This window comes from Bison bison, unplaced genomic scaffold (assembly GCF_000754665.1).
Source record: "Bison bison bison isolate TAMUID 2011002044 unplaced genomic scaffold, Bison_UMD1.0 scf7180017864290, whole genome shotgun sequence".
Classification (NCBI taxonomy): Eukaryota; Metazoa; Chordata; class Mammalia; order Artiodactyla; family Bovidae; genus Bison; species Bison bison.
Window position 1 is genome coordinate 2144706 of NW_011494862.1, and position 19960 is coordinate 2164665.

At 35.7% G+C, this 19960-nt stretch overlaps 1 protein-coding gene across 10 annotated transcripts in view; it reads left to right on the top strand.

Moving 5' to 3' along the window:
- MIER1 (mesoderm induction early response 1, transcriptional regulator) overlaps window positions 1-19960 on the top strand; it is a 73098-nt gene that overhangs the window by 6639 nt on the left and 46499 nt on the right. For 4 of the 10 annotated variants that reach the window (XM_010850279.1, XM_010850280.1, XM_010850283.1 and 1 more), the window contains 3 exons: window positions 8617-8641; window positions 8775-8811; window positions 13761-13906. In XM_010850279.1, coding sequence (XP_010848581.1) covers window positions 8617-8641; window positions 8775-8811; window positions 13761-13906 — 208 coding nt within the window. Of the gene's footprint in view, window positions 1-168; window positions 2040-8616; window positions 8642-8774; window positions 8812-13760; window positions 13907-19960 lie in introns of those variants that run through there. The other 6 variants (XM_010850281.1, XM_010850284.1, XM_010850287.1 and 3 more) reach the window with 3 other exon arrangements.

A 19960-nucleotide genomic window follows, 5' to 3' on the forward strand; every position in this document is an offset into this window, starting at 1 on the left:
CCCCTCCCCCCTCCTCCCCTCTCCCCCCCCTTCCCCTCCTCCCCTCCTACTCCCCCCTTCCCTCCTCCCCCCTACTCCCCTCCTCCCCCCTACTCCCCTCCTCCCCCTACCCCCCCCAACCCCCGCCCTAGTTTGCTCTTTTTCTAGTAAACGAGTTCCCAAAGCCCCCTTTCTTCACTGGCGATTGTTTAAATTTTGGGGCCTTAAATCCAAAGGGCCCTTAAACCATCATGTTGGGGCAGACAACCTCTGTTGATTAATCTGAATTTAGTATATACTACTGGAGATTAAAATTTTTGCCTCTGATGTAAACCTGTAAACATTTGACTTTTTAAAAATACATTTTTTCTGCCTTACCATCAGAAGAATTTCGATATCCTTCACTCGCTGGAGTTGAGGTATATTTGGACTTCTGTGTCTTTCTTGAGTAGAGCCACTTTAAATGTTGGCAAAGACATTTTTTTCTTTTGAGAATTATCATTTTCATTGTCTCAGGGGTACCTAAAAACAGATTTAGGAAGTAGGTAATTATATTTACCGTCCACCCCCTATTTTTGTCTTCATTATTTGCTAAATGAAGCCAATGGTGAGTACACGTTCATCAATACCATAATACTTCCTTTTAAAATTTTGGAATTCAGAAAAATACGTTTCGGAGAAGAATGTTAATTTGGAGACTTGTTCAAGTACCTGTTGAGTGGAGGGACCCAAAGCTTAAGAGTTTTCTGGAGTGGCTCTTAGGGTGCTCCTTCCCCTTGGTGTATGGAAACTGACTTTATGTTCTGGAGTATTTGCTATTTAAAAGGAATAGCAGGGTTGATTGCTGCCAGTATTTTTAAAATTTTAATATTCTGACAAAAATAAATTTAAATCTTAAGATTTACTTCCGTTTATTTTGCTCTTTGTGATTAAAGAATTGTATTCCAAGGAATATAAATTGGAGAAAACATAGTACTTTGTATTTCACTTAATGTGACCGGATTTATTCCACTGGACTGAAAGATATTTAGTCCTGATGAGGTTCTTAAGGGCTTGTTTCCTTCGTGTGTAAAAGGGGAAGGGATTCTGGGTACCTGGCTTTACATATATTTTGTCAAACAGTCTTCAGTGAATGCCCATTAGGTAAGCAGCGCTGTGCTGTAATAGGTGATGGGGTTTCTTGCCTCGTGGTGCTGCTCAGGATGGTTTGAATTTTAAGTTTTGTCGTCACATTTTTAAAGCAGGATATTACTGAAGGAAAATACCTTAGTGTATAAAAATACAGTGAAAAATGTGCTTTTTTTTTTTTTTTTAAAACCTTAGAAATTTTAACTACTACCACACTGAAAACAATATGTAAATCGTTTTAACATTTTATTTCTTTTAGAATTAAAGATGATTGTATTCATTAGTGATTGAGTCACTGATTGTTTCTTAATAATTTCAAGTGGACATTTTAGTTTCCTTAAAAATCCTATCACTTGGAGAATGGAACTTTCATGTTTTGTAGGAACACACGGATAGTTCAATTTCAAGAAAATTTAAAAAACCCTGAAATTTGTTTCCAATGCATTTTAGTGACCTAGTTATCTTTTAAAAATTAATCTTTCGTGTTCTTCAATTACTTGTAGATGGTTTTATTTATAATAGAATTTTGCGGAAGAGTGGAGGAAACTTCATCTCTGTCCTACAGAAAATCTAGAACCAGTGGAGTAGTGAAAAGTAAAATGAATTTGTAGTTTTCCTATCTCAATATTTTAGTAATTAGAATGATTTTAGAGACTAGTCATTTTAAAAATTAGACGAAGGAGAAATGCTTGATTTATAGAGTGCTTCTACTTTTATTTGAACTCCGAAGAGATTTTTTTTTTTAATGCTGCCAATATAAAGCATGTGATAAAATAATTCAAATGCCGTGCTCTTTGCAGTATGGGTTAAGTAGACCTGAAGACTGATGCTAACTGGTGAAATAACAGTACGTGCAAAGTGACAACATGTGTTCATTTGATAAATCTAAAGGGAAAATAGGTCACTGAAGAAACATGTCTCTAGAGAAAAATGTAGGTATTATGCTTCTGGGCTTTTTTGTTGTTTCCCGCATAGAGTGACCCTGATCTTGTTTTTCCAAAAAAATATTTGATTCTTAAATACTGTTTGCTTTAGATGTGTACAGAATACTTAATTTTCATACATGATCTGATTATCTTATTCCATAATAAGTATGTTGTGCTTATTAAAATTGTAGTAACATTTAAAACATACATAACGTATATGGAAGTAATGACATATGCTCCATTTCTTAATACTTTCTGGTAATATTTCTCCCTGCTTATTATCCCCTAAAATTATTAATCAACCTTCGAAAAGGAGGCTCTCCTAGTCACACTTAAAGGAAATTACAGAGTAGTGGCAGTTGTACAAAGGCAGTGAGAAAGAAAGAATAAGAGGAAAAAATAGTCAGTCCTTTGGGTTTTATAAGGAATGTGGTATACAGACTTTTGGGAATGAACAATTTGTCTTTTATTTCAGAGTTTGTAAACACATAAGCTACTTCTCTTTCAAGGGAAAAAAGATCATAGCATAGTTTAAGACCTGTCTTTTCACCTAGGCCATATTGTTGTCTCATAAAAAGAAGAAAATTTAATGGATTTGCTATTTTGTGTTAGTTTTAAGTACTTTAGTATTGCCAAAAATAATACATAGTATTCAGTCACTGTCACATCTATCCCTTTCTGTTAAAAACAGACTCCTTGTGTAACATTTTTCAAGGGTTATTTGGATTTTGTTTCTTAAGGAAATAGGATCATCTTGAATGCTATTCTTGATAGTGTTAATTTCTACTCTAAACAAAACTTGTTTCACTGCAATGAATTCAGACCTAAAATAACTATGCCAGTAATGAAAAAAAAATTTTTTTTTAGTGTTTATACTTACAGAGCTATTAAGGATTTATCCAGAGTGCTTAACACCCATGATGAAAGTTTAAAAAGCTTAATTCAGAAGAAATAATAGTCAAAGTGCTTGATAAGGTAGGAAAGATTAGTTGGGAAATAATAAAAGTGAATTTCTTTTAGAGAATTCTGGAGACTAATAATTTTCCCAAATAATTAAAAAATGCAGCATTGCCATTGAAACTTCAGCATGTCATTATGAAAAGTAACCAGCTATACAGAAATTTCTTGCATGAATTTCAGATGGAGTCACTGTATATTTCTAAAGATTTCCAAACGGTTTCAAAATTCATTGGAGTGATTAAGTTCACATACCAGTTGTTACTGGGGACCACTCTGTTTGACTTAGGCTGTGGCTTAGGATGTTATGTTTATGTTGTATGAAATTCATAAAGTAGCAACCTCCAAAAGCTTTTTGCAAATTAGATTTTTTCCCCCAGTAGCCCTAGATTTTAAAAATAATACATTTAGAATAGTCTTAAACATGTCCCATACATGAAGCTAAGTACTCCTTAGTAGTGTTACGTTTTTTGAGCAGCTCATAAAAAAGTAAGGAACTTAGATCTCAAAGGAAATTGAACTAAACCTGAAGAGATCTAAGTCTTTTCATTCTAAAGGAAAATGAAACTGAGAGTTTATGTAGTTTGTCCTGGGTTGTGCTGTTTGTGTAGTACAGTCAAGACTGGAACATAGAAGACTTCTGAATTGCTAGTGCTTAGTAATAGCAGTTCATCCTCTATAAATTATTACTGTTGTTGTAAATTTTCTAATTTTAACTCCAAAACTTTCTTAACCAACAGTTAAGTGATTTAATTTTGTGTGAAGGAAGAGGGATGGTGGGCCCTTGGCACAGTCTCCCTGCCCTCTCTCCACCCTGTAATAGGGCCCCTAAACTCCTGTCTTCATCCCTATCATTGTGAGAATCTAGTATCTGCATTACTAAGTAAATGATATTAATACTTAAATAGTGGTGGAATTGGTTTGTGAGAAAAAATAAGACAGTTATACTCACTGAAAATGTGTTTTTGATTGTCTAGGATAAAAGAATCTAATTACTTCGTGTTTTTACTACCTTATTTATGTTTTAGTAATAGTGATATTCTAGTTTATCTTTTGTTTCTTTGGTATATGGGATATTTCTTATCATGGTCTAAAAATATACAGAAGAGAAACATTTAAACAAATTTGAGGCACTGAATAGTTGTTACAACTATTAGCAGCTTGATCAACTAAATCAAGTATATGAGTATAGATATAAAAGTTGCCATAAAAGTTAACAGTTCCTTCTGATTCTTTGATTTAGCCGATTCATACCCTCTCTGCTGTTTTCCATCTCAGATAAAACAATTATGTGTGTACCTAAAAGAAAACTAGGTTATTTTTCAAAATTATATAAACTTGTTTTTAAAAAATTATGGCAAATACTAAGTTTTCTTGAAAATCTAAAAGAGAAGAAAATGAAAATGGCTCATAGTTCCACTGTATAATCTCCACGGACTTTCTGTTTAAAAAACAAAGAATAATGCTTGCAAGCGGTTAAAAAATTCCAGCAGTACTGAAAGGCATAAAATGAAAAACCTTCTTTCCCCATCCCATGTTCTAGAGGTAACTTGTTAACAGATTTTTGTGTATCCTTTAGGGGAAAAATTTTTTATGTACCAGCCCAATTTTCCCCTTCCTCTACACTTTTCTTTTACTCCTAATATAGCTATCTGTTTATAGACACATACACATGCACATGTATTTAGCATTTTTTCCCTCAGAAGCAGAACTGTCTCATTCTTTTTAGTGAATTAGTAATTTCCTTTGCTTGGAAAAACTATGTTTCATTTCTAACTAGTTAAATAATGGACTTAAATTTTTTCCCCTTTTTCTATAGACAACTCTGTAGTAATAACTGAGATACACGTATCTTTATGTGCTTTTTTAGTTATATCAATAGGGTAAGTTCATGTTAGCGAGATGATCTGCAGAACGCTTTAACTCCTATTTCTATCAGTAATATATGAGCGTGTTTTAAGTACATTTTAATCCCCAGTGTAATAAATCTTCTTTACTGATTGCATTTTATAATTTTAGATTTTTCTGAAAATAAGTATTGTTACAAATGAGTACCTGTTTAGCTTTAGTTGTAGTTTTTCCCCGTCCTTTCTAATTTACTGTAATCATTAATGGTAGATGTTGCAGGTTTTCTGGAGGGTATTGTTAGATACCAGTTCCTAATGAGACATAGATAATAGTCTGACATGACAGATGACAACTTGCAGTCACGTTTTAAACATGCTTTGACTAGATGAAAACCATTTTTTAAAAAAATAGAGGGGAAGGAGGAGAGAGTTTTTGTTGTTGTTGTTTTGTTTTACATATTTAATAGTTGTTTCCTTCCGAAATATAGAAGGAATTAGGTCCTAGGCTTTACCTTCACCACCTGTTGTGGAACCATTATCAAGTCAGTTTTTCTCCCTGGGTTTGCTAATCTATAAAATGAGGTAGATGGGGTAGGTTTTATTGCCATGTTCATGATCAAGTAAATTTATGCATTTGGAAATATGTAGTACTATATGAACATAAAATGGTCCTGCTATTCTTTTAAATATCTAAATTAAAAATGCCTTCATTTCATACTAAAATTTCCGGTATTATACTAAACTCACGTTTATATGTATTTATATACTACACTCATAATGAAAGATGATCAGTTTGTTTGTTGGTGGGCAAAAGTAATGCTTACAGTATAAACTGTTTTCAAATGCCTGTTTTCCAGAAGCTGATATTTGATTTAATTGGATATAATTGACTTCCCTGGTGGCTCAGTGGTAAAGAACCTGCCTGCCAAGGAAAGGAGATGCGAGTTTGATCCCTGGGTTGGGAAAATCCTCTGGAGGAGGAAATGGCAACCCACTCCAGTATTCTTGGCTGGGAAATCCCTTGGATAGAGAAACCTGGCGGCTATAGTCCAGGGGGTTGCAAAAGACTCAGACACGACTTAGTAACTGAGCATGTGTGCATGCATGTGTGTGCAGGCGCACACACACACACACACACCCCTTCCTCCCTCCCTCCCCATCTCTCCCACTCTCTCTCCCTCACCAGTCTCTAGCCTGTAGATATATAGGCAAACCATTCCTGCTTCCCCTCCCCCAGTGCTAATCCAGGTATACCATCCATCAAATCATGTTTCTTAAAACGTCCTAGTATGCCTTACATACCATGATTAGTGCTATCTTTGAGCACTGGGTGTTCTGTTTTATGCCAGCTATACGTATAATTGCTATCAGTCATTTAACATTTGGCATCTTAATGAATAGGACATATTTTAGACCTTTTTCAGAGCATTACAGTGGTAACTGTTTACCAGTAAAACAAAACTCAGTATGGTGTTTATTCACATTTAGCACAGTTTGAGGAGTTTTACAAACTATACAGACCCCAGTTGCAATTTAGTCTATTATTGCCAATATCTGATAACATCAGTGAAAGTGTACCTTTTATTCTTAAGTAAAATAACTTATTTTTTTATCAGAAGACTGTTAAATGGAATAATTATTGGAGTGTTCAAAAAGAACCAAATGCTCAAAGAGCTATTTCTTTTAAGCTAGTTTGAAAGATGTGCTGGTTTCTCTTGTTTTAATCCTTTCAAACCTATTTCAGAATTTTACTAAAAAGGAATAACGGCCATTGTAAGGCTACTCTGTGTATAGTGAACCTGAGACCAGATGAAGATAATCATTAACTTTGCTGTAGCCTTGGACAGAGGTTGTGCTTAAACTTGGGAAATAAAGTTTGAAGTGAAAGTGGATTAATATTTTTAAATGTTGATTTGCTGTGTAATATGTGTGGTGGTTTAATCCATTTTGAGCTAGAAGTGAGCTAGAACTGTTCAAAAGATGTTGTTCAGTTTCCCAGTCATGTCCGACTGTTTGTGACCCCGAAAAGCACACCAGTCCTCCCTGTCCCTCACCATCTCCCAGACTTTGGCCAAGTTCATGTCCATTGTATTGGTGATACCATCTAGCCATCTCATCCTCTAACATTCTCCTCTTCAACATCAAAAGATATTAAGCAAGCTAAAAACTCTTTTCTATGGTTACATTATTCTCTGTTACCCTACTCCACAGCTTCCCATTAGAGGAACCAAATTTAAAAGTAGCACTGTTTTGACTCTCTGTGGCAGTTCAAGATGGCGATGTGACTCTTGAAAATGTGTAATACTGAATAATGGTCTTTTGTTAAAATGAGTCAATGCTATAGACAAGAGCCATTCTCTTATAAGAATTAAAAGGAACAAATAGGAACCTTGGAAAAGTATGCCTTAGAACAATGTTAAGTCACCATGTAGAAACTAGAATGTCACACTTACTGCAATAGTGTGATGTAGACTGTTTTCAAAATGGAATTTTTAATATCTCATAAGAATTTATCTTAGAGGCCTAGCTTTTGAAAAATTGGACACTTTTTGTCTTTTCAGTTTTGTTCCTGCCTTTCTGCTCCATATCTTAGTAGAAAGAAAATACTAGAATATCCGTATCTTTTTGCTGGTACTTCTGAACTTGCAGCATCTCTGACTTCTGATGAGCCTGAATAGACAGCTTGGAATGAATAGGCAAGGTTTTAGTTAAAAAGATTTTGTCATTTGAGGCATCATTTGAATTTGTGTTCTTGAATTTATTGTATAGGAGTTGATGTTTCTAGATGACTTGTTGTTTATAACTGTTGAATTAGCTGAATTACAATAAAACACAGCCACAAACTGTCTAGTGGTGGTAACCCTAAAATAATTTGCTAATTTATCTTTAAATTTTCCAGATGGTTGTGGTTAAATTTATAAGAGGTAGAATGGTACAGTAGGAGTACTATAATAGGAAAGTCTTTGTGATCTTCTATTAGATAACCTTCCTGGATTGACCTTGTAAGATTGCTAACTTTGTGGTAATTTAAAAGTATGTTGTGTGTTAGTAAAGGTAATGTAATGTTTGTACTTAAAGTCACATTTAAATTTTTCCTTCTGCTTTCTTACAATATAGTTTTTATTCTAAATAACATCTTAAATTATTTCTGCCTCCCTTCTCACACTCATTTTAAGCCAGAGAACAGCTTGATAGCAGACCTTGGGTTTAATTTTCCCTGTATTAATGAGAGAGAATATTTTAGAGAATTCAGAGATCTGAAATCATATGTTTGTGCATGTGCTAACTCACTTCAGTGTGTCTGACCCTTTTCAACCCTGTGGACTGTAGCCCTCCAGGCTCCTCTGTCCATGGTATTCTCTGGAGTGGGTTGCCATGCCCTCCTCCAGGGAATCTACCCGACCCAGGGATGGAACCCGTGTTTCTTAAGGTCTCCTGCATTAGTAGGCAGGTTCTTTACCACTAGTGCCAGCTGGGAAGCCCAAAATCATATCTCTTGAATGACATATATTATAAGCTACATATTTGCCTTTGAAATCTGAATCAGTTACACATTATTGTCTTTGTTTCTAGATTCAGGAATGTTTTAGATTTTTCTCTATGTTTAAATAAACATAATGTCAGAGGAGGGATTATGCAGGAAGTTTTAGTTTGTCTTAGTTCAGACGTTAAAATGTAACTAGTTTTTGGTGTCATATCAGTTGTTGAATAATTCTGTAATGTTCATGAAGATTTACTACACGGAGATGCTAATTTTTCTTCTTTTTTCTCCCCCTCAGCCATCTGTTGAGTCTTCAAGTCCAGGTAAGTATTTTCTATATTTTTTATCATCTTTATTTAACTAACATTTGACCTATTAGTTACATAAAGGTTAGAGGAGTTAGACTATCATCTGACTGACTTTTCTTCTGAATGCTTCTTTTCTCTGGGGAAAAAGAAATGGATGAAATATTTGACTGCCCATGAAAGTACAGGTGAGGCTGCTGTGAGTTCAACCTCATGACTTTTTGTGGGTTTCTTCTCTCTCTTTTTTTTTAAATGAATTGCCACATGTATTTTGTGTATTTTGTATTTGCTGTTTGATTTGAAGTGTATTTTTAAAAAGGAGTCTTTAACTGCTTAGAGATATTTGCTTATATAGAAAATTCAAAGTATTTTATTTGTGAAAAATATTGTTAATGCGTTTAATGAGAGAGGGAAAGGTAAAATAAAAGGTTCAACAAATGAGTATTGTAAATTAAAAAGTTATTTTAAAATTTTATTAGAATCAAGTTTTCTCCTCTGACCATGTATCTGACCTTGTAGTCTCTTCCAAACACAATATAGATTTCATTTTTTTCTTTAACTTTGAGGTTGCAAATGTATGATCTTTGGGCCAAATCTGGGCCATTAATGTTTTTTGTTCAGCTAGTGTAGTGAGCTTAAAAAATTAGAATATTGTATTTAAAATCTGGATTTAGGTTTCTTATGCTCAGTTGAAGGTTCTGATACCACTGGGTCCAGCGTTCCTGTGTGTCAGCAATTGATAGAAGCTAAACAGCAGTCAGGAAAGAGTTTGGTATGTGTTGATCTTACTGCCTCAATGTCCAGGGATTTTACTGAGAGAGGAGACTGACTTCTGCAGTGGGGTAGGCAGGTGAAGGAAGAGCCTAAAGTAGCTTAGGAAGAGTGAGAAAGGGAACTCTCCTGAGGCATGGTATTGTTTAATTTGAAAACATCTCACATTGCATATTTAATAATGCTGTATTACTGACCTGTATTACTGACCTTTTCAGATCATTGAAGCAGTCACTTTTTTGTGTTTTAAATTTTAGGAAGTTTTGGAAAATACTGAAAATAATATAAGGCTTTTTTAGTTGTTCGGGGTCCTTTTCTTGAAGACAAATCATTGTTCTCTGTGTCAAGTAGGAGTTGAATTAAAATAACTCTAGATCCCTTGTAAATGATTCAGTTCAGTTCAGTCAGTCAGTCACATCTGACTCTTTGCAACTCTATGGACTGCAGCATGCCAGGCTTCCCTGCCCATCACCAATTCCCTGTACTACAAATTGACAGTTGATTTTATCATATTTATTTTAGCTGAAAATATCTTTCTGATATTCTTGGAAGTGAAGTACATTATTAGGCTTTGTGAGATTTCTGAAACTCAAGGATTTTTTTTTTTCTTGTTTATAAATATGTTCTAGATGGAAGTAGGTTGGAAGACGTTGGAAATAATCTGACCTCAGATAAATCAAATTACCATATCCTTTTCAGGACGTGATATTATTGTGCCTTTATATTTTTTTTCTTTCAAATACAGAAATCATTTTCATTGAAAAGATAAGTTCTAGTTTTTGTAGTGTTGTGAGTTTGCAAATAGATCAAATTTTAAACATTTTTCTGTGAACTTTCAAGACTTTTGTTAGGTAATACATAGGTACATAAAAATAATTACTCTAAAAGTGATATGAATAAGTGGCTTTCTCAGTTTCCATTGCATTTAAAACAGCTTAGGGTGAACTGGAAGAATAGTGGAGCTGGAAGAAAACAAATGTCTTTGATAGCTTTTATTACTTGCTGAACGCTTGTATTAATACAAATAGAATGAAGTTTTTTGTTTTCAGAGTAAGGAACATCTTTTGAGGTAGGCAGCATTTGTCGCATCAGTCTTCTGTCTACAGAAATGTTTACTGTTCTTACAAGTAGTGCTAATTGTAGGCAATTTAAAAAATTGGTGGAGAAATTTGAAATAGAAACTTAATTTAAAAAAATTTGGTCCATTGGTGAAATACTGTGTCCTTTGTAACATCTTCACTTTGGAATTGAAGTGAAAATCACTCAGTCGTGTCCGACTCTTTCCGACCCCATGGACTATGCAGTCCATGGGATTCTCCAGGCCAGAATACTGGAGTGGGTAGCCTTTCCCTTCTCCAGGGGATCTTCCCAACCCAGGAATAGAACCGAGGTCTCCTGTACTACAGGCAGATTGTTTACCAACTGAGCTATGAGGGAATTGATGCTAATAATAGCCATGTGACCCAGGCTAAGTAGTTTGTCTGTTGATTCCACTAGTGTAAACTAATTACATCCAGTAGCCATTAGAGGTGGGGTTTTAGGGTAGGAAGGTAATAGAATGATTAAACAAGTCCACACGATATATTACAAACTGAATTTATTTTCTTAGTCATTGCAAAGAGGTAAGGTACTTTTTTAGTAATTTTGCAGTAGGATGGAATTCTGTGATAAAGCAGGGATATTTGCATTAATTCTGAAGCAAAATATTTACACAAAGCACCAGACTCCTTAGCCCTAATAATTTACTTTTGGGATTCTTCTCCCTAGGAGATAACCTAACAATGGGCCTTAGTAATTAACAGAAAGGAATAGGATGGTTAGTTGGTCTTGAAGAACAAGGTAAAAAGAAGTCAACTGAAACAAAGAAGTCAAGATTAAGGCAAGAAAAAAACCTGAAATTGAAAGTTTATAGAGAATGGTGCAGTGTATGTGTGGGGAAAGGAATTAAGAGTGTTGAAAGAAAATGTTCACTTCACTCACACTTTGTAATTTCATATAATGGGAGGGTTAAAATAACAAGGCTTTAAGTATAATTGGCTTTGCAAATAATGAACAAAAATGGGGGACTTCAAGTGTGTGTGTGTGTGTGTGTGTATAATACTTGTGATTTGGTACTGTTTTCTCATGTGAGCTTGATTTTTAAGTTGGTAAAAGATTGTAAGTAGTTAGAAATTAGGCATAATTATTTTTAACAATATTTGCATTCAGTAGGAATTATATTATGATTAGGATAATAATATGCAAAATGGTAGCATGAGATTTTTTAGGATCTTTCTGCCAGCAGTGGAGAAAAGTATAGCAACATCTGTGCTGCTGCTCCTGCTAAGTCGCTTCAGTCGTGTCCGACTCTGTGCGACCCCATAGATGGCAGCCCACCAGGCTCCCCCGTCCCTGGGATTCTCCAGGCAAGAACACTGGAGTGGGTTGCCATTTCCTTCTTCAATGCGTGAAAGTGAGAAGTGAAAGTGAAGTCGCTCAGTCGTGTCCGACCCTCAGCAACCCCATGGACTGCAGCCTACCAGGCTCGTCCGTCCATGGGATTTTCCAGGCAAGAGTACTGGAGTGGGGTGCCATTGCCTTCTCCGAGCAACATCTGTAGGAATACTTAATTACTGACTAAGCATCCTAGAAGATTGCTGTGTGAAATGAAAAGTTTTGGGACTGTTTTCTATTGAAAACTGAGAAAGAAGGGATAATGATTGGGACAAAAAAGCTATAACTAAATTAGTAATTCTCAAACTGCTCTTAGGGAACCCTGTGTCTAGTCTTTCACCCAGTTGTAAGATTCCTTTCTAAAAGTGTACCACGTTATTCTTCATTTCTAGAAGAAATTAAGATAATACTTTTCTAAATGTTGTTTTAACTTTATAAGTTGGTCTAAGACTTTGGTAACTAATTTGTACTGTACAAGATAGACTAGCTGATTTAACAGTTATATATTTCGTTATTTTGTATTTAATAGCAATATTTTGTTCTGTCCCTCCAAGAGCACAGTGACTTCTGAGTGCTCTGCCCTCTGACCTAGCTTGCCGTTTACTCATCTTAGTAACCCATAGGTTCTCGTCAAGTATTCTTTGAGGCAGAATATCTACTGCTTCTGAAACTCTTGACTAAACAGGAGCCTTAAAGAGCAGTAAAAGCACAGGCATTGGAATCAGCAGATCCAGAATTAAAGTTCCATTCTTGGCACCTACTGGTTCTGTGAGTTTAAATATGCTACTTAACTCTTTGAACTTCAAGTTTTTATTTTTACTTCTTAGGATTGTTGGAATATTAAGTGAGATAATGTATGTGAAGGGTTTGAGCATAGTATTTGACGCATAGTGAACACTCAAAAAATGGTTCTTAATGCTAAAAATATTGGTAGGTAACAACAACCCTGGAGTCTTGGGTGCCCCCTTATTCTTAATTGTCTGATTTTCCAAGAAATCAGCATCTGTATTTCTTTGTTTTACTTATTGGTTTTCTTCAACAGTGAAGTAGGAGAGTAGGTATGTCTATTGATATAACATTTAACACTTTAAACTGATAAAAGTAAATTGCTAATTGATTTTTTTGTTTTTTTTAAATAACTCATTTATTAGTTAACAGTCTTTTGCAAACAGTCTTTTGTCCAGGTTTGTCATAGTCGGGATAGTTTATAGATTATATTCAATATATGCCCAGCATTTGCAATCTACTGTTTCAAGTTTTGACCCTATTGAGTTCAGCAATATTCCCCAGCCACAAGGCTAAAAATAGATTTAGTTATACAACAGTTACCTACTGGATTATTTTTAATACCTTTCATAAGACTTTTGTATGCAATTTTAATAAACTTTGCTGTTTATACTCTTTGGGTTACTTCAACTAAGTTAAGGACAGCTATTTTCATATTAAAGTATATTTTTATGGATGTGCTAGTAGAATAATATTTGAGTTCAGCTGTACTTTTCCCTAGCCTATATATTCAGATGATGGTATATTTCATACTCTATATTCATACTTATTGGGTCTATTAAATATTAGTCAAGTAATTAAGAATTGTGATTTTTTTTTCACACAAAAGATCATTTTTATTTGATATAGCCACTATTTACAACTGAAGCTTTGGAAGATTACAGTACTCTTCAGACACCCTGCCCTCATTTTATAGTTGCAACTGTAAATATATAGCAGTAAAACAGGGTTAAAAAAAATCCTTAAAGATGTTTTGTGGGGGGTGATAAGTAAAGGCAGGAATTTTAGAAAACAAGAAATAAAATTTGCTGTGCATAGCTTTTCCCTTGTACTTTTACTTATATCCAGTTTCAAATAACATATACATTAATATTAATAAGGTACACATAATTTGGTTTACCAAACTGTTCAAAATATTCTTTACCAGGAGGTTCAGCAACATCAGATGACCATGAATTTGATCCATCAGCTGACATGCTGGTTCATGATTTTGATGATGAACGCACATTAGAAGAGGAAGAAATGATGGAAGGAGAAACAAACTTCAGTTCTGAAATAGAGGATCTTGCAAGGGTAAATAACAATAAGAGCTAGAGGATGAAGTGGTTATAACTTTTTTATGGAGAGAGGAAACACTTTAAATTTTAGTTTTCTATGTTATTTTGGGGAAAGCGGTATTTTTTATATATATATATAAAATCAATACTGAGAAATTCTGTGCGGCCATAGGTGGGATATTTAATGTTTGGAATGAAAGGCATTTTTTAAAAGAAACTTTATTATATGAATTAGAATTCAGTAGTTAACTTTGATAAGACATCACAGGTACTGGATCAAAAATATTTAAAAAATGGGTACTGAATTTCATCGTACATATCTTCTGTCCTCCCCCAGTTACTGCACCTTTTATTTACTCCCCTTCAGAAGCATGCCACTCTTTTTCTTAAGAGTTGTCATCCTGTTCCTCATGTCTTGCCTACTCTGTAATGTTCCCTTAATTGTCTCTGCCTTTCCTGTAAAGATAACCAGTGATTTCATTGTTATAACCATTGGCCACTTTTTTCTCTACTCTCAAGAGATACTCAGTACAGTTTACCATTCCCTTCCTGCACTGTCGCTTTCCCTATCTTCTTGTTCCTGTTGAGTGGCTTTTGCAGACTTGTCTTCCTTTCCTCAAGGTTTAATTTTGGAATTTCCCAGTTCTCAATTCTGGGCTTTGTTTTCATCCGTCAGTACTCAGTGTAGTGTGAGAGTCAGCCCCATCAGAATCACCCATGAACTTCCTAAGAAATATGCACTCCTGTGTCTTTCCCCCAGGCATACTAAATCAAAATTGGGGTGGGGTGGTGGACTCAAATCTGCATCATCATTAAGTATGCACACCATGTTTAAAAATGCTCATTACTAGTGATTGATCTAATCTTGTTGTGTCTGTATGCTTAGTATTTCTTAGTTATTTTTCTAGCATTATCCTGTTTGCTGTCTCCACTACCCACCTGCTTGACATTTCTTTTAGGATATCTCAGTAGACATCTTTGAATTTTAAAGGTCTAAAATAGAACTGTTGATTGATACTCTCTTCATTTGCCTGTTCTTCCCTGTTTTTTCCATCTCAGTAAAAAATGGCAACACTCTATACCTTGTTGAGTAAGTCAGAAGCCAGGGAGTCATCTTCCTTCATTCTCAATATCTGTTCCTAAATAAGCGTATCATTTCTATCCAGAAATATCTGACTCTTGTTCCATCTCTACTGCTACCCTCAAGCCTAGGTTGCCATCATTTTTAGCTTAGAATGTACAGTAGCTTCCTAACTGGTTTCTTCATGTCCTCTTTTACCACTTTTCTCCAATGTATTACCACAGTAACCATGATGAACTTTTCAAAATATAAATCAGTTCATGTCAGCCTCCTATTTAAAACTCTTCGTTGGCTTCCTGTTACACCAGAAGAAAATTCAGACTCCTTGCCCTGGCCAGCAGGGCCACCTACGTATGGTCCTTTGTTCATGTATTACACTGCCCCTGTCACGGTGTCCATAGCTATGTTAGCCGCTTTTGTTCTTAGATGTGCTGGCTTTTTCCTATTTCAAGGCTTTTTACCTCATTCACACTCTCTGGTATGTGCATTCTGAGACTGACTCCTTTTTCTGTCAAGTCTGGGCTTAACGGTCCCTCCTCAAAATGGCTTTTCCTGGCCCCAGTCAGCTATTTTTAGCTGCTGAACCACATCCATTGCTTGCTTTCTGTGTAACACAATTTGTAGTTGTATGTTTGTTAAGTTTTTGTCTATATTCTCCTTAGTTCCATGAGAGGAGGGATAGTCTGTTTACCAATATATTTCATAGCACATAGCAAGAGTGGTCACTGAACATTTTTGAATGAATGGATAAATCAGTTTGGTATGTTATCGTTAAAAGGTGTTATGTGTACAGTTTGCTGTACTTCAGAACAAAAAAAAGAAGTAAGACATAAGCCAGTCTTTAAGCATTTGGAGTATATAATATCACAGAAAATGAATTCTTATACCCTTATAGTAATAAAGATTAATCTATGCTTCAGAATTTTAGTTCGGAACTTTAAAGAGCTGAAAAAAAAGTCTGACTAAGTCAAATTCTGTGAGTTCCATTTTGGATCATGTAGTAATTAAAGCTGGCTTAATCCATAAACCTAAGCAATTCAATATTTTGTTATTTTAAGCCAGACAACAGAACTGATCATAGTGGTAATGGTGTAGAGCTGTTAAAAAGCTTTTCAAGGATGAGTTAAAAAGCACATGAGGAATCTGGACTCAGAACTATTCTTTAGGAGAGGCTAGAAAGCATTCAAAAGACTAGTATAATTTGCTTGGATGATTCAGAACCTAGGCAAACATCAAAGGAAACAGTTGATTTAAATGTCAGTCATGGTTGCTTCATGTATTCATGAAGTGGAAAGGCGATTATTTCCAAATATTTGCCTCTGTTTCAAAGAAATTTACCACTTTGGATTATTTTCTTGTTTCTAAATAACCCATCCATGGGATAAAAGGTAAAGGAAGAAAATCTTATATTTTCCATTTTTTCACATTCTATATTCAAGTAATTTGAGTAAGTAAGTACTCAAGAAGAGGTAATCAAGTATGGTCAAAATAGGTTATGAGGTGGAATCATTATTATTTTACTTCAGAAAATGGGCTGCTACATTTAACTAGTACAAAATTACTAAGGGACTTTGCTAAAATTTTTTTTCATGTTGTGGTCTTTTCCTCTTTTTCCCTTTATTCAACCTCCTTCCTCGGTCTGTTACAACCCCCAAATTTGCTTTCAAATGCTCCCTTTTTTGGAAAAAATAATTAGAATTATTTGTAGAATATATACAAAGGGAAAGAAAGACAAGGGAACCAATCTTTATCATTTATCATTCTTTTCAACCAGACTCTCAGACTACTTCTAATCTTTCCTGGAGTAATTAAGGCTTAGGTGTAAGTAGCATATAATCACCAGTGCTTTCATCTGTAGCTTACAGCTAAGCTAGAGGGCAAGTATATTGGATTTCCTGTAGTTGTAAACTCTTTAGGTCCAAACCAAACTAGCTTTGTTTTTATTTAAAACAAAATGGGCAAGATTTTGTTATTGATGACTGATTTGCTCTTATAGAAGTAAAACATTATAGTTATGTCAGGAATTGGTAGGGTAGTTTATACCTGGTACTTCGGTTGCATGAAAAGGACCTTTGATGTAATGTGGCAAAATTTTGACAGTTGATTCACTCAGGAGTTAACAGTGACTGCATAGCCTGTAGCTTTAAGTTCGTTTAATGTGAATTCTAAAATTTAAGTGAAAACTAGCTTTGATATGTATTGTTAATATTTGTATGTGTGAATCTTACCAATATAAAAGACATTTTAGTTAAGTTTATCATTTAAATGTTTTAAGAGAATTAGTTGTACAGGTTAGAATTTATTGATAATATTAGAAGAGGTGTCAGAATCATTCCCATAGTAAACTTTGGTTTGTAGGAATGGCGATATGCAGGTTTAACGCTGTTTTTCAAATGTGCACTTAAAACCCACCATCTCACTTTGAACAGTAGCAATCTGTTTCGGAGAAAGGAGATCAGGATCAGCTGTATCTTTATTTGTATTTTTGAAAAATCACATTAAAACAATTAATACTTTAAAGTGTTAAGCACATTTTACTTGGTGAATCTCCAGAGCTAGAGAATAAAGATTAAAATGTGAGAGTTTTTTGGTTTTTTTTTAATAAATATTCACAACACATGAATTATACAGGTAAGAAAAAAGCTCCAACGTGGGTACTATAAAGAAGAGTTCACTGTCTTCATCTCTTCCTAGTTTGTTTTATAGTCAAAGCCCAGCCTAAGAGGTTGGTTACGTTAGGAACTGTGACTCTTGTCTCTTAGGCCTTCTTGCCTAAAAATCAGTCCCTTTCCTTCTTCCCAACTTCATTTCCTGGTAAGTCACAACAGGTATAAAAAGAGAACTATGTCTATCCACCAAATGACCCTTGAACGGCCATCATCTGCTACCAAGTTCTGCTGCTGCTGCTGCTAAATCACTTCAGTCGTGTCCGACTCTGTGCGACCCCGTAGACGGCAGCCCATCAGGCTCCACTGTCCCTGGGATTCTCCAGGCAAGAACACTGGAGTGTGTTGCCATTTCCTTCTTCAGTGCATTAAAGTGAAAAGTGAAAGTGAAGTCGCTCAGTCTTGTCCGACTCTTAGCGACCCCACGGACTGCAGCCTACCAGGCTCCTCCACCCATGGGATTTTCCATGCAAGAGTACTGGGGTGGGGTGCCTTTGCCTTCTCCGGCTACCATGGGCAGTAAATGACTAATCCCCTGATGTGAGGGAGAGGGAGCCACTTTCTCTGCAGCTAGGAGACAGATACCACTCCATCCTTACAATACTGCTGGTGGTGCTTGATAACTGTACCCTGTTACTTAAAGGTCAAATTTGATTTCAGATACCATGTTTGTCTTTGAAAAAGTCTGTGCTGCTTTCACCTCCAACTAGTCTCCCTTCAGCTTATACAGACATGATTGTCCCCTTTTTGTTATAATACTTAGACAACTTAATTTTTAAAAGCACAATATGCAAGTATAGTCCACATGCCTGTATTTTTATTCATTTTGTACTGTATCCGGTTTCCTTATTTTTATAGTCTATCAATCCAGCACATCTTATTTCACTCTCCCTAAGAATGATGAACACTTAACCTAGGGTCGTGTTTTGAGGAAAGGAGTACGTATATGCATATGTATGTAAGGGCTCTGTAAAGCAGTGAGTCAGACAGCCTCTTTAAAAACTCAGCTGCACTGTTTAATCAGTGTGTGACTTCGGACCGGGTATTTAACATGATTAAACTTCAGTGTCATTACACAGATGATATGTATAAAGCATTCGGCAAATGTCTGATACATGATACTCAAATCTTAATAGTTATTCATAAGATTCTCAAATCTGTAACAAAACTGTAGCCAAAACTGTGGAGAACCCCTGTACTTGATTCATAAGCTTTTTTCACTCTGCTCCTCCCATTTCTTAACACTTGTATGAATGGGAACATTTTATTGTGATGTTTCAATTAATTTGAGGAAAGCCCTTTAATATGTGATAGAACATAGACTTTGGCAGTATAAGCTAATGAGAAAGTCTATGGAACAGGTAGCTGATGGGTCGTAGGATAGTGTACTGTCAGCCAATTTAATCCTCTCTTTTTTTTTTCCAGAGGGGAATAACAACTTTTGCTTTCAGATCAGATCAGATAAGTTGCTCAGTCGTGTCCGACTCTTTGCGACCCCATGAATCGCAGCACGCCAGGCCTCCCTGTCCATCACCAACTCCCGGAGTCCACTGAGACTCACGTCCATCGACTCAGTGATGCCATCCAGCCATCTCATCCTCTGGCGTCCCCTTCTCCTCCTGCCCCCAATCCCTCCCAGCATCAGAGTCTTTTCCAATGAGTCAACTCTTCGCATGAGGTGGCCAAAGTATTGGAGTTTCAGCTTTAGCATCATTCCTTCCAAAGAAATCCTAGGGCTGATCTCCTTCAGAATGGACTGGTTGGATCTCCTTGCAGTCCAGGGACTCTCAAGAGTCTTCTCCGACACCACAGTTCAAAAGCATCAATTCTTCGGCGCTCAGCCTTCTTCACAGTCCAACTCTCACATCCATACATGATCACTGGAAAAACCATAGCCTTGACTAGACGAACCTTTGTTGGCAAAGTAATGTCTCTGCTTTTGAATATGCTGTCTAGGTTGGTCATAATTTTCCTTCCAAGGAGTAAGTGTCTTTTAATTTCATGGCTGCAGTCACCATCTGTAGTGATTTTGGAGCCCAGAAAAATAAAGTCTGACACTGTTTCCACTGTTTCCCCATCTATTTCCCATGAAGTGGTGGGACCGGATGCCATGATCTTCATTTTCTGAGTGTTGAGCTTTAAGCCAACTTTTTCACTCTCCACTTTCACACTCATCAAGAGGCTTTTGAGTTCCTCTTCACTTTCTGCCATAAGGGTGGTGTCATCTGCATATCTGAGGTTATTGATATTTCTCCCAGCAGTCTTGATTCCAGCTTGTGTTTCTTCCAGTCCAGCATTTCTCATGATGTACTCTGCATATAAG